Here is a 14499-nt window from a genome sequence, read left to right as displayed (position 1 = left end):
ATTCCCTTCTAGAGTGTTCTGCAGGTCTGACCAAGAAACAGACTAGTCATTTAACTGGTTACCATGTTCTACATAGAAGTTCCTAGGGGAAAGAGTTTGCTTAAGCGAGTATTAGTACCAGTCCTGAAACAACCTGTTCTTTCTCGTGATAGAGCCTGGATTTTGAAACAGAGGTCGGAAATGATGCATAAATACAGCATCATTCTTAGGTAGGAATTGCCTCATTTCCTGGTCCATTCAGTCGGAGCCTGTGTAGCTCCAATGATGAGCAATTTTATAAGATTGCTCGGTGTAAAGTGGTCTAGGACTACTGTAGCTTGATAGATAAGGAAATGGAAGGCTTCTTCCATAAAAAAGTGGTTGTTTGGTCCGCTTTACTCTAAATCAGTTTTGGAAGTTGATTGTGTTAGTGAAAAGAGGAGCATCAATCGAGTTATCAACCTGCACCAATTGTATTAGCCAAATTGCAAAGATTTGTAGCTGGAGGACATTCCCCTTCTGTGGGTCATCTTCCATCAGGAATCTGAGAAGGAGGTTTTGAAAGATAGTCCCTGTCTGTCCCATATATTCCAGGTTTTTCCAATGAATTGGAGAGTGACAGACATGGGAGTTTTATTATTCTGCAGTTGGGTTGCTTAATGGCTACTTGGTGTTTTACTAAAATGCAGAAGATGACCGCAGAGGCTTTGCCAGTCATGGGCAATGTGATCATCATTTACCTAGAAACTGAATGTCTATATCTCAGATCAACTATCCTTGCATGATCTCATCAAAACAGCCACAAACTTTATTCAAGAGCCATGTTTTCTCATAAAGTAAGGAGAACTTAAAAATATCCCCAGCCCAGTAGTTGGACATTTGGTGACTTTACAATTTGCTTACATTCATTTCAACCATAAATACTGTAGGACAGAAATTGAATTCCATTAGTAGGGGAATTGCAGCCTTTGAGGAAAATGATAAATTCACTCCAGGAATAGCCAGGATATTGAATTTCCTCTTCTTGTCCATCTATGTTCTCTTTCTGGGCCTGTCATGCTATAGTGTACTTGAGATAGTAACAATTTGACACTTGCTGTGGTGGTTGCTGGCATGAGGAATGTTCCCTTAGAAGGGAATGCAGGGATAGAGATCCATTTGTAACTGGAATCTGTGGAATTTGGCCCCAGGTTTAGTGATTAAGTTGATCATCATCAGTTTTATTTGGGGAGGTTTAAGGCTTGGACATCTTGGCTGCTGCAGACAAATGAAATATGCCATAAGTAGGCATTGATATTTTGAAGGCTTTAAATGCTTTCATAACACACTAGACTTGAGGACATTTTGAAGACCTTAGAGGGGTTGCAGATTTCAATTCTTAAGGAATTTTATTTCAAACCCATCAAACTATTTGCATCTTTGCTGCTTGGTTAACATTATGGAAGAGTGGAAGTAGGACATCACACAGTGCTAGTGTAGATGTTTTTTTTTATTGAAGTGATGGTATGTAAAGCTTGCCTCAGAAATGTACATCCTCTTTTCTTGTAACTTCCAACTTTCTAGCATCCTACAAGAGCTTGACACTGCAGAAAGTATTTTCTTCTGGTATTGTGGAATAAATCAAGGAAACATACATAGTATGAGACAGAAACAGTGAGGCAGGTAGACTTTCGTTCCTCCCATCCCTCTCCCCTTTCTCTCTCTCTCTCTCTCTTGCACTCTTTTTCACCACCTGTCCCTTTATCCTTTCTTAATCTTTCTCTGTCTCCATCTCTTTCTTTGCCCATCTTCCACGTCACTTCCTTCTTACTTCCTAGGTGAATATATGACCAGTGTTGCCTGAAAACGTGGATTTTGGATGACTTCAGATGTTTTGATTTGAACTGCACTTCATTACAAAGGACATGGATACCTTAACGGTGGAGCATCTCTGGAGCTAATGTAATCTGGAATCAAATCCTTAAGGACTTGTTTAAAGGCACGTCATCATTCTATGTGTGAACGCAATTTGGCACATCCCTTTGTTAATTTCTTTATTGGTGGAATCTAAAAACTGAACAGTAGTTGGGAAAAGGCCGATCTGGGTGGAACAGTGGAGATTTTGTTTGTGCAGGATTGTAAATGGCACGAGGTAATGCTGTTTGTGTTTCGTCTCCTGGATCTCTCTCTTTTCACTGTTCAGTGCCTTGGCCCTGTGTTAATTGCTTGAGAAGCTCAATTTCCTGCATCTTTAAGTTGTTCATAGCTGCATTTCCCGTTAGCTGCAACATTTTGTGGACTCTCATATGGGCTGTTTTGCCTTTATTTCCTTGTCCCTTAAGGCTTTAGGGGCTGGTCTCTTTCTTCCCTTTGCTTCTGCTAATGATGAATCAACTGATTGGTCTTTTGTTTCTCTTGCGTAATGGACATCTCCGTATCTTTTCACATCCACGTCCGCCCAGTGCAGGTGGATCACTGAAGATCTAGCGTTGTGGCTCAGCAAAAACCCTTCTGCCTTTATTTTAACAATTTAAAATGCACTTTCTATCACAGAATCTTAATGCTGAACCACTACTCGTCAGGCATTCTGTGTCTTCTAGTGCACCATACTGTGAAACTTCTGAAACTCACCGACCTCAGTTAAGCTCCAAATGTAGTTTAGAATATCCTTAGCTGGTTAGCAAACATTTCATTTTTGGACTCCAGAAGCAGAGGTTTGGCTTTTGTTACATGGGGCCAGAAGTTAAAGTTTCTCCTGATAGAAGGAAGAATCATCATCATCTAATTAAGGACTTTTGAAATTGTTGTTAGACGACTCAAAAGACTTTTGAAACTGTTGCTAGACAGCTCAAGCATATACATTCTCACACATGCAACAAAAAGCCAGTCTCTGAATGTAAGGCAAACCTAAATTTAGTTAGTAGCTTTCAAGAGTCACAGCTCTTGCCTGGAAAAACCTATGCACCCTTTGATTGGGGGTGCTTTGGTTTAAATGAAATCCTATATGTTCACCATTTGGATGAGTCACCGGAGCATCACTGTTTGTCTAGCGTGGCCAGGTGGATGAAACTGGGACAAAACTGAGACAATGTTGCTCAGTCGCTTTCCCTTCATCTAGTCCTCCACCGATCTTGGCATTACGTCCTCTACTTCCCGTACAGTTCCCAATTTGGGTGTTCTGTTTGATTCATTATTATTCTTTGCAATCCACATTGCTCATTTATCTGTGTCGTGTTTCTACTATGTTCTCAGTTTAAGAAAAATCTTACCCCTTTTCCTAGAAGCGTAAATGGGAACTCTTTTTTTCGTGGTCTTATTCACTGTCTAATTGGCCAACTTCAACTTGTGAAAAATGTTGCTGCTCAACTCCTTCTTAGTATCCCTCTGCATGCATCCATCTTGCATCACTTTACCAGTTTACACTGACTTCCCATTACTAAACAATCTCTGTTGAAAGCACTCTGTCATCGGGCCATCCATGGTCTCAGCCCTTGCTATCTATAGGACAGAATCCAATGCTACAAACTTACCTACTTACTGCGATCCACCTCTCTTCACCTTTTGACTCTTTATAAGATCCACAGGACCAGGTTTGGAGGCCACTCTTTCCACTACCTAGGACCCAGGCACTGGAATTCGCACCTTCTGTCCACTAAAATGCTATCTAATTTCCTGCTTTCGAAAAACCGTTAAAACTATTCTATTCCAAGTTTGATATTTGTTTTGTCGTTGCCTTGTTTCCTTTTCTCCTTGCTTGTGCTAAGCATCAGAACATCCATAATTAGGTATTTGTGTGTTTTACAATAGCTCATTAATTTGTTCATCCTAACATGATCTATATGGAAGACTGATTAAAAAAAAAAAATATTTCGTGACAAAAGTGGGCAAAGTACTTTTGAAACTGGGTGAAGCCTTATTTGTTAGGCTCGTACATCACTAAAGGGATGGACCAATCAAGAGTGGAGGAGGTATTGTGCCCTTAGAATCAGGCACTGCTTCTGTACTAGCATAGCTCACTTTAAGGTCTATTGTGAATTAAAAACACTTGATAATCTAGATGCTGGTTGGCCCATTTTGACCAGCACTGTAAATAAAGCTTCTCCTTGGCATATTGTTTATCCAAGGAAGCAAAAGATGTACACAGCTACTTACTGTGCTGGAGACTCACTGCTTTTCTCACTGATGATATCCATTGGAAGCAGAGGCAGGATCTCTGCAGCCTCATTTCAGTAGCAGCCGATGTCAGGAAAGGGTGCTGGGGCAGGTGTGTCAGGGGAGTGGGGGGTAGTTGGGGCTCAGGGTGTGGGGAGACAACAATAAAATAAACTAAAAAAAAAAAAAAAGAACTTACCTGCCTCCTGACTGATCGCCGCTCTTCTACTCCTCTTGCTCCATGGCAGGCACAGGCTCCCAGACTGCCTTGTGGTCAAGCCTAACGCGACTGTGTCCGGATTGGCCTTAATGCCCTCAATGTGCGCTCCCAGGCAGACTGGGAGCCTGAGCCTGCTGTCTCGAGCCCGGCAACACAGCTTGGGTTGGAGTCAGCTCAGTGCCCATGTCGGTTTGGTCATCCTGAGATGGCCGTCCAAACCCACATGCGCACTGAGGGGAAGGCACACCACTCCCCCTCCATGGTTGTCATCACGGTGAGGACTCCGCCCAAAGAGTCAGACACTGACGAACATTAAAATGATAATAAACCTGGTTTATTATCATTTTATTTTTCAAGTTTTGCATCTGCTGGCGGGGGGCGACGCTCCTCCGCCTTAACGGAGGAGCTGCCCCTGCTCATTTCTGTTTCATTGTACCATACCATTGAGGATGAGTGAGGAGATTTTCCAGGAGGCAGTGTGGCAGGTCTTTTAGCCTGCTACTTTCAGTTGTCCTCCGTGTCCCATGTTGTCATTACAGGACAGTATTAATCATCATCTTCATTCCATCATCTAAGAAGTCCCGCCTCACCTCTTTTGCTACTCTACCGAGAATAAGGGTTCATAGTGTTTCATTTTTTAAGTCTCCACCTTGCACCACTTGTACGGAATTAGGAACTCCCCATGCAAGACTAGTTGCGGCAAGGAGAGGTTTCCTTGAATTGGATTCCCGAAAACGGCTTTCAGAAAGTTGCAGTTCCCAGCATTACTGTAGGAGTACTATGAAAAAACAATATTTATGACAAATAGATGCTGCCAGCACTAAACAAACACGGACCACATAATTGGAAGCAGTTTCATGAGTGAAAGAGTCTCATTTGGGGTGCCTGGGAGCAATAATCTGGGTATGTTTCTAGGGTTGAGGTCGGGTGAATTTCATGCAGTTCTGCTGGCATTGATGTTCCTGGTACTATCAGGGGTGGTATCTTGTTGATGATTTGATTATCGCTGCAGTAAATGAGCTACACTCCCAGGTGTGAAGCAGAAAAATTGAAAGTGAAGTCTCATGTTGTACAACAGGCCTTGCTGAAATGGGTGAGATCTAAAGTGATGTCTCTCCTAGTTCCTTAGACAAGTGACCACATCCCCCTGTGGACGGGCCACATTTTCCTACCCATGCATTTTCTCATCTGCACCTGTACTTTCTGTTGTTCCTGAATGAGACCGATTCCTGCACAGTGCCTGCTGGTTTTTCAGAGGACTTCCTGCAGGAACTGTGTCAATGCTGTTCTTAGACTTTCAATCTGAGACCGATAGGTCTTCTGCTCTCTTCCTCAACTAGGTGGAAGCAAGTACCGCCCTTTGCCTGATTAGCTCCGGGAGGTGTGATGTTCCTCTGTGTTACTTTGCATTTTGGTGCCCCCATCTTGTATTTTAACAGCTTTTCACAGGGCCCACACCAGAAACTACATTTTCCCCTGGGCGCCAGCACTTGTTGCTAAACCATAGGCAGGACCCACTACTCAAGGTTTATACACTTTGCTGAAAGCAGTAGTTATTGTTATTTTTTGGAGAGGCAGAGGAAGAAAATTCCATAGGTAAGAATCCAACACCAGAGGCCCGTCTGCTTTTGGTCAGCTTGCAGAAACTTGGAACCCAAAGTAGGAGGAAATACCTGAGCGGCCATAATGTAAGAGTGCATTTCTTGTTGAATTCTTATGGTGATAAAAAAGGTTAATAGTAAAATGTGTGGTGAGCATTGCAGAGGGCCGTGCATGTTATTCACTAGGCCATGATGAAGTATTAAAAGTATTGAATAAATGTGTTTATTCTCTGTTAATTGGCTAGTTCCCCACACAGCGCTATTCTGTATCATTTACATGTGTTTTTATTGTGTCCTCCAGGTTTTGCCCATCACTGAAGAGGAGCTTCAGGAGATAACAAATGATCCGGAATCCACCGCCAGCCCCCTCCTCTGCCTCTCCCAGAGCTCTAGCATCAACTTCCTCAAACCCGTTCAAATTCAGCTCCCTCTGCCACCAGGCGTCACAGGTCAGTGCTGTCCATCTTCGTCCCACTGATCTGGTGAGTTCTAAGTGTCTTGAGAATAAAACGAATCATCATGGCTTGATGTTTGAGATGTAAACGTGTGAAAGGAAGAGCAAATAAGCTCAGATGACCGTCGGCTCTATGAGACCATAGTAATGGCAGACTGATGTGCTAAAATGTCTCAAAAATAGTATAGCATTATTACATTACATGATGTCAGAGCAACCATGTTTTGAGCACAAACCTACTTCAGTACCTTCAAATGTAGCAGAGGACATTGGATGATTGTTGATCGAGAAACATATTGGCCCATGCTTGCCGGTAATCACACATACAGTGCTGTGATCTATTTGAGGGCTAGGCACAAGAAGTCCTGAATGAGTATAGACTTAAAAGGGGGGAAAAGAGTCAAGAGATCTAGTTTAAAAGTAAAACCTAGGAGTGACCATGCTGATGCATTGAAATTATGGGACAAATCCCAAATCAAGCCTAGTTTACCAGTAATCTGCAACTAAAGACCAGCACAAACGGCCTTCTCTGTGCCCTTCCGCAGAGAAGATTAGTTGACCTGCTGCTGTAATCTTTGGATCTGATGGCTGTCAGATCTATGGATTGGAACACTGACAACTTCCTTACACACCTAGTAGTCATGTGGTGTTTGCTTGCTCCAGAATATCCAGTTCAGAATTATAAACGTTTGTGCAGGGCATCCTAATCCCTGGTACAAGAGTAATTGTATTTTTATAAATTCTTTATTCATGTATTTTAATATTTATATGCATCCCTACTCACTTAATGAAAGACAGGCTATTCAAAAAAAGAGCCACATGTATTGCACAGAAGGCAAATTTTGCCCTTTGTGATAGCAAAATGGCCTTTTCCAAAGCACCACCCCTATTTTGCGAGCCGGCATGCAAATACCGACTCACAAAATAGGGATAGCGAGTCCCAAATAGGAAGGGGCATTCCAAGGGCATCCTTTCCTAATTGCGAGTCGCAGTGGCATGTATGATTGTCGCAGTTACCACCAATTTCAAATTGATGGTAACCCATTCACAAACTGGAAAGGAATCCCCACGAGGCCCATTCCCCTTTGTGATTGGATGTCAAAATATTTTTTCCGAGCAGGTAGTGGTCCTACGCCTACTCCGAAAAAATGAAAAGAAAACTTTTCATTTTATTAATGGAATTATTAATGAAATGCATCCCCTTTTCCTTTAAGGAAAACAGCATGCATTTAAAAAAAAAAAAAAAAACTGTGAGTGCAGCCATTCCCAATGGGGTTGCAAACTGTGACCTACCTCATGAATATTGATGAAGTAGTTCATTTGCGACCCCATTGGGAATCGCAAACAGTGTCATTTGGTTTTGAAACTCACAATTTGCGACTCACTAATGAATCGCAAATGTGAGTTGCTAAACATACAGTCGTACATCTGGCCATTAATCTCCTGCTGAAGGAAACATTTGGCCCAGGACATAAGTCCAAGTTCTTATTTTCTCCCTTTATGTAGACTCCAAAGCCACTAGTTCCTTATATTTTTCATGTTTTTTTTCTTACTGCTACTACAGCTACCTGTAATATCCTCCCTTATCTTTATGCAGTATTCCCTGTAAAGCCTCTGCTTTGGCAGGTACTTATACATTTAAACGCATTGTTTCTCTTTGCAAGAGCTAATCAAAAAACACAGTCAGGACCAGAAAAGTGTGCACTATTATTGAGGCTATTATTAAGGCTGACTGTATTTGTTTTTTTAGACCTTTCCTTCTGTATATATCCTCATTTATTTTTTAATTAATCCATGTTACTTTTTTTTTTTTTTTTTTATATGAAAAGTCAACTAGTTATTTCCACATGTATTTAACTAATGAGGCCCACTCGTAGTCGGATGCCCAATGGATTTTAGTGTGTGATGCTTCCCTCGTATGCATTACACTCAAGTGTTTTCTGGTAAATACTTGTGCACATCGGCAGTTGTTTAAAGCTTTATTAGAAAAAGTATTTACTGTTTTTTAACTTCCCGCCTATCAGCCTGCACAGTGATTAGCAATGACAGACATGATTGATAGCATTGAGAATCACCCAAAAGAGACGTTTTCCGTTTTATTCACGTTTAATAATAAAGAGGAGTAGATTTTTTGCCTGAATTTATCTGTAAAAACCAGAGAAAGCAGAAATTGTAAGTATAATCACAAAAGAATACTTTGGTATAACTTTAGTTGTTTGGGTCCATGTGTGTAGTATGTGCGGGGGCTACTAATGATCAGCATTAGGCATGAAGGGCCGTGATCTCCTTCGGAGAACCCCAGTTACATGTTGTCTTGTTTCTTTTTATTCTCACAGTCAATAAAGTGGTAATTCCTTGGGTAAGCAACTCGATTTAAACGTAGATATATGAAATTCACTAGATGAAAATGATAAACAGTGATTGTTAACTTTGTTTATTTAATTGAGTACATATATAAGACATCCTGTTGAGAGTAGATGGTCAGGTTGGTCATGCCATGCTGAGAAATATGTTTGCCTGAAAGTCTTCACTAAGTGGACTGCTCTTTATAGCTAAGTCATCTACAAAACACGGAAGTGCTGGTTGCTCATGCAGCAGGCTCTCTCAGTACCCTTTAAAATACATTTTCTTCTGGGGGAAGCAGTTTGGCAGGACATTGTGAATTGTATAGTGCATTCACTATGGTTGTGCCTTTATATGCAAAAAACACTCCTTCTACCAGAGAACCACCACACAGGAGCACCAGCAGTGCTGGTCCCAAATAGCTATGGCCTCTTAATTTTTTTGGAAGTCTTGAAAAAAGTTTAGGGAAAGTTACTCTTATGATTCTGGTTCTAGATTACACATTTTACAGACAGTCCATTTATGGGACCGCCCCTGTCTGGCCCAAGTACAAACATTTTGATTGTAGAAAGTAGTGGATCAGATAGATTCGGAAATGATTTCAAAGGAGTATATCAAGTCTAGGAGAAGGCAGGGCCACAGTGGTGCCTGGACTTCCCAAGTCTCCTTTGCCCTTGTTGCAATCTGCTCTTCTTCCTCTGTGGTCATCATACTGTATGTGTCCATTGTAAAGGCAAGGTATAATGTATTGCTTGCAGAATCGGAGCTGCTATAGTTAATATCTTGACCTTCACTGAATAGCTGGAGGGTTCTTTAAACCTTCATGCCACGAAGTCTCTTTTAGTCACAAAAATATATTTAATTAGTTTATTAAACTATGTAGACCAACTATTGAAGTAGGGCTTAGGTTGTTTTTAGGCAAAATCCACTTCAATATTGTACAAATGCCTCTTAGTTTAAAAGAAACCTCAGTGAACACTCAGGCATGCTGAATTTACATCTTCATGATCTAATTATCTAAGTACCATCAGTCCTTGTGTTTGCTCTGTCACCTTACTACTTTCTATCACCTTTTGTTCCATTCATTAATCTACCCTTCTCCATCTTTCTTTGTCTCTTCCAACTCTTGTTCTTCTTTCTGCTGTCCCCTCTGCTGATGATTCTTTCCACTGTTCTCTTTCCCTTTTCCTGCTATCTAAACCTCTCTTATTGTGCCTTCCTTAGGGCAGAGTTTAGAGCGGTCTCGGCTGCATCTTCTACATGGCGACCTACAGGCCCAGACGTGGAATGACATCACTAACCAAGTGGTGCTGGAATTCACCCACATTTATGCGCTCTTTGAGGTTGACCACTTCTCTTGGTGAGTACTTACTGACTTCAGAGTCCTCTTCTAAGTGTTTCTTATTTACATCTCCATAATTTATTTCCACCACTTAAGGGGCCCTCTGCCTAATTTAGCAACACCACTATTTCTGTGCCTCATCTAATGCTCTGTTTCAACATAAGGTGTTCTGCGGTTCCTACTAAGGTAATAGGACTGCATATTAGGACAACAGACCTTTCGAATGTGGGGGACTAAGACTCTCCACAACATTGGGAGCTGTTGGACCAATTCCTAGCTAGCCCACAGTGCCTCATTCGAACCCCTTCACCTGCCAGGGTGGAAGGTGATTATAGCAAACTAAACATGGCACTCTAGCTTCTCAGACTCCTGACTCCTCAGGGAAGTTGTTGAAACAGATCTTACCCTTTTTTGTATTACTCATGCATGCCCAGGCGAAAACAAGATAGATATGAGATATGTTTCAATACATTTATTGAAACAATTGTATTCTTGCATAGAGAGAATGAGCTGCAGTGATTAGGCAGATGGAACAAAGCAAGGTTACCAGATTTATGAACATGGTAAAGGTAATGAACACTCCAGTCATGGTAAGTGAGTTCTATAGGTTTCTACCTAACTCTGTCGCTATACTGAGAGCATAGCAGGTGTACTGTTCTGCCTTTGCCTGGTCTAAGGGATTAGCCTTAGCCCCATACCTGGAAATAGCATCAGAAATCAGCCTGTAGTGTGGGTGGCAATACTCGTCGGAAGCTGGTAGATTAGCACCAGCAGAGCTGCATGTCGAACACAGTATTCGTCCCAGGATGATGGCGGCTAGAATGCCCCTCTGCCCCTTCCAGGTCAGTGCACCATTTATATAATAAAAGCTGTACTGCCTTGGAAGCACAGCTCTGAAGCAATGCTATGCCTGGATAATAGAAGTTGTCTCCTGAATGGGCAACCTAAGCATTAGAATATCGTGTTCTGTGTTTCTAGCCTTGAAAAGAATGTACTGGTTACATGCAAAGAAAAAGGCTAACTAAACAAGCAACCCTTACAACATATTCCTAGAAGAATATCATGCAGGGAAAGTGTTAAAATGTCATCGCTAAAATCAATGCAGCTAAAGCGTGTTAAATATGAAATATAAAATTAAGCTAAAACGGGGGAACCAATTTGGGTCCAAGATGTCCTCACCTGTTCTTACTTCTCTTCCCTCTCAGGTACTGGCTGTGGTACACTACCAAAACCTATGTGGGGGGCATTGCCAAGAAGGTTTACGAGCGACTGCGCTTGTACCAGGTGAATTTTGTTGCTCTCCAGAGGAAGAGGGACCCTGAACAAGTCCTGCTTCAGTGTGCTCCGAAACAAAAGGTTTGTTTTGGGATACTGTGGGTTTTGTCTTAGCAGTGGAGTTAGAATGGGTCTTGCCTAGGAAGTTCCAACAGGTTTCAAGGTCATACATGTCTGTGAATGGGCATTTGTCTTGAATATAAACTGTTTCCAATTAGAGTTTTTTTTTTGTGCTTTAGAAGCATAAAGATGGCGTTTTCTAGATGCAACACCATTATGTCAGATATTCTCCATTTACCCCAGTGATTACCCGCACCCACCGGTCATCCTTGACCTAATGCTTCTTTTTTCCAGATTACAAATGTAAGGAACCTGCTTTTGTGGGTCAGAACGTTCTGGAGAATTCAAGGGAAATGCAGTCAATTACAGATACCGCAGATAGCAGAAGGTCCAAAAACATACTCATGAACCACAATGTCTACAGAAAGCATGGCCAGGGATTTGATCTTTAGCTCCACCTAGTTTCTAGTTAGTTGCAATCTAGGTGCTTTCTTGGCTACTGGAGAGCCTGGTCACAACTACAATTCGCTCTACATTCAAGACAGGGTGATCCTCTAATGATAAGACCAAAAAGACCCTCCGAGAAAAGAATGAGAAGCAAGCTCAAAAGCCTTTAGAGATTGTGTTACTAATAGGTATATTGTTTCTGAAGGGTGGATCAGCACACCTATCATCTACAGCATTGGGTATGCAGAATGGAAGAAAGTATACTTGCAAAATATCTTAATCTAAATCCTGTCACCTTACAGCTACGGCTGAGGATGGTCGAAAGTAGCTGCCATTGTAGTGCTTGTCAAGAGATCTCACAAATGCATGCATTAGCACCCGATATATGACTATGTCCTGAATTCTTTCTTTGCTGCCCTTTAGGTGGAGACAATTTTGAAAAAGCTTAATGACCGGTACCAGGGCCCGGAGCCCTCTGACCTGGTGGATATGTTTGAAGGAGAGCAGTTCTTTGCCGCCTTTGAACGGGGCTTGGAAATAGATGCAGGTATTATACTGGATAAAATATTCCAAGCTTCCACATTTTAAAAAAAAAGTCACTTATCAAAATATACATGTTTTTGCATCACCACGAACTGTACAGATTGTGGCCTTCAGGCTAATATTTGATATGAAGAACGGTGAGAGATATCTCTGCTCTATAGTTGCAACCATTCAACGAAAGGGAACCTTAAAAGACTCGCAATGGTATCATCCAAACAGACTTAAGGCATTTTCCCAAAGATAATATTCTTTTGCTTAGAATGAAGATATGTGTTGTCTGTGGAAACCCCACTTCTGAACATCCTTCTGTAACGAGAGGGGCTAGGAAATCTTCAGTAGAATAATGAATAAATATTGAATCTAACTAAGCGTAAAATAATCCCTACAGTTATCCATACACAATTGGTCTTGGAATATTTTAATGCAAGGTAATATATGGCCCATTGTGCCCTGATTAGTGGAAGGTCTGCTCAACATCCGTCAACCTCTCAGGGAGGGAGTTGAGACTGTGCCTTTACTCCATATTGTACACCGCATACCATGACATAAGACAGGCTTATTGGTGAACATCTGCCATGGGAGCTTGCCAAACTGTTTGAGCTATAAAAAAAAAAATCTCTCTCTCTCTCCCTCTCTCTCTCTCTCTCTCTCTCCCTCTTTCTCTCTCTCTCTCCCTCTCTCCCTTTCCCTCTCTCCCTCGCTTTTCCGAGTGTTCCAGCCTCGTGGGAAATCCATGAGGGGAAGTAATCCTCTCACGTGTTGATCTACCACCTCCAGGAGCGTAGAGTTAGATGCCTATTGCTTCCTACATCCTACTTCTCCATTCTGCCAAATTAGGAAAGTCTTTGAGATGCTGTTTGCTTCTCTGAGCTGCTGATGACAAAATATGGAGGTGAAACATGTTGGATACCTCACACGCAGCTGGTCCCAGAAAAAAGATACTTTTCTGGCTTGTGTGATGAATTAAGCTTTAGACCACATTCCCCTGGCATACTACACCTGGCAAAACAAAATAGTATTCTGACTGCCAGGAGTGAGTGAAACGATATAAGGAACGGACACCCTATAGTAGTGGTTCCTAAACTTTTGACTCCTGTGGACCCCCACGTACTCATTACTGGAACCCAGGGACCCCCACTGAATCATTATTGGAATCTGGGGACTCCCACTAAGTCATTAGTGAAAGCTGGGTACCTAATATGTTAAAAATATTTAATTTTTTAAGCAGTCACGGACCCTCTGAGGATGCTTAGCGGACCCCCATGGGTCCCTGGACCACATGTTGGGAAACACTGCCCTATAGGATAAAGCTTCTTTTCAGGGCATGCACTGGACACAGAGTGACTGTATCATGTAAAACAAAGCATCTGAAAGCCCACGCTCCCTTTTGTGTCTGAGACCCAAAGGAGAAGGTAGGAGTGGTTGCCATGAATGTGTATATTCTGTTAGGCAGTCACTGTCACTACAGTCAACCTACTTCCAGGCACAGTCTGGATCAACAATACAGTAAGACTTGACCATCCGTGGTAAACGTGCTAAAGTAGAAATTATCTGATTAGAATGTGAGCTGAAGAGCAGCTCTGCTGCTCCGTCTATGTTTAAAGAAGTGCAGATGCCCGAAGGACTTTGGAGAGGTGCAGATCAGCACATAGGAAAAAAGTTGCTTTCCTATTCACAAAGAAAACGTGCTGTAATAAAAAGTGAAACTCTATAATTAAAAGCAACCATTCTATTCCAAAGCCCCAGGAGCTGCTTACTTGTGAACCAAATCGAGCGAGAAGCAGAAGTGGGAATTCTTTCACACTCAGTCATGGTCACTGCTTCAGCATCCTTTTATGCACAAGATGAACCGCTAGATGCAATCAGACGCAGTCATCTGTGCTGAATGTGAGATCAGGAGCAGCTCTGCAATTCCACCTAAGTTTAATTTCCTGCAGCTGCTGGTAGCACCCTAAAAGGACTGCCAATGTGTACACTGGGACAGAGGTTTCTTTGCCTTTGCGAAACTCTCCTGCCATAAAAAACAAAACTCTGTAATTTAAAATAGACTCTGCAGTACTTAAGCCTCAACCACTCCATCTCCCGAAAAGCTTTTATACATTTT

The 14499-nt window shown here is 41.9% G+C and overlaps 1 protein-coding gene across 2 annotated transcripts in view; it reads left to right on the top strand.

The window, feature by feature from the left end:
* PIDD1 (p53-induced death domain protein 1) overlaps window positions 1-14499 on the top strand; it is a 154461-nt gene that overhangs the window by 101178 nt on the left and 38784 nt on the right. For both annotated transcript variants that reach the window (XR_011201390.1, XM_069223108.1), the window contains exons 9-12: window positions 6233-6380; window positions 9953-10088; window positions 11276-11426; window positions 12276-12399. Coding sequence is in view for 1 of the 2 variants with exons in the window: in XM_069223108.1 (XP_069079209.1) it covers window positions 6233-6380; window positions 9953-10088; window positions 11276-11426; window positions 12276-12399 (559 nt within the window). In the remaining variant the exon portion in view is untranslated. The remainder of the gene's footprint in view (window positions 1-6232; window positions 6381-9952; window positions 10089-11275; window positions 11427-12275; window positions 12400-14499) is intronic.

The sequence above is a fragment of the Pleurodeles waltl genome, chromosome 3_1 (genome assembly GCF_031143425.1).
Source record: "Pleurodeles waltl isolate 20211129_DDA chromosome 3_1, aPleWal1.hap1.20221129, whole genome shotgun sequence".
NCBI classification, from domain to species: domain Eukaryota; kingdom Metazoa; phylum Chordata; class Amphibia; order Caudata; family Salamandridae; genus Pleurodeles; species Pleurodeles waltl.
The sequence above is the reverse complement of the archived record's forward strand: the minus strand, read 5'-3'. Positions and strand labels throughout refer to the sequence as shown.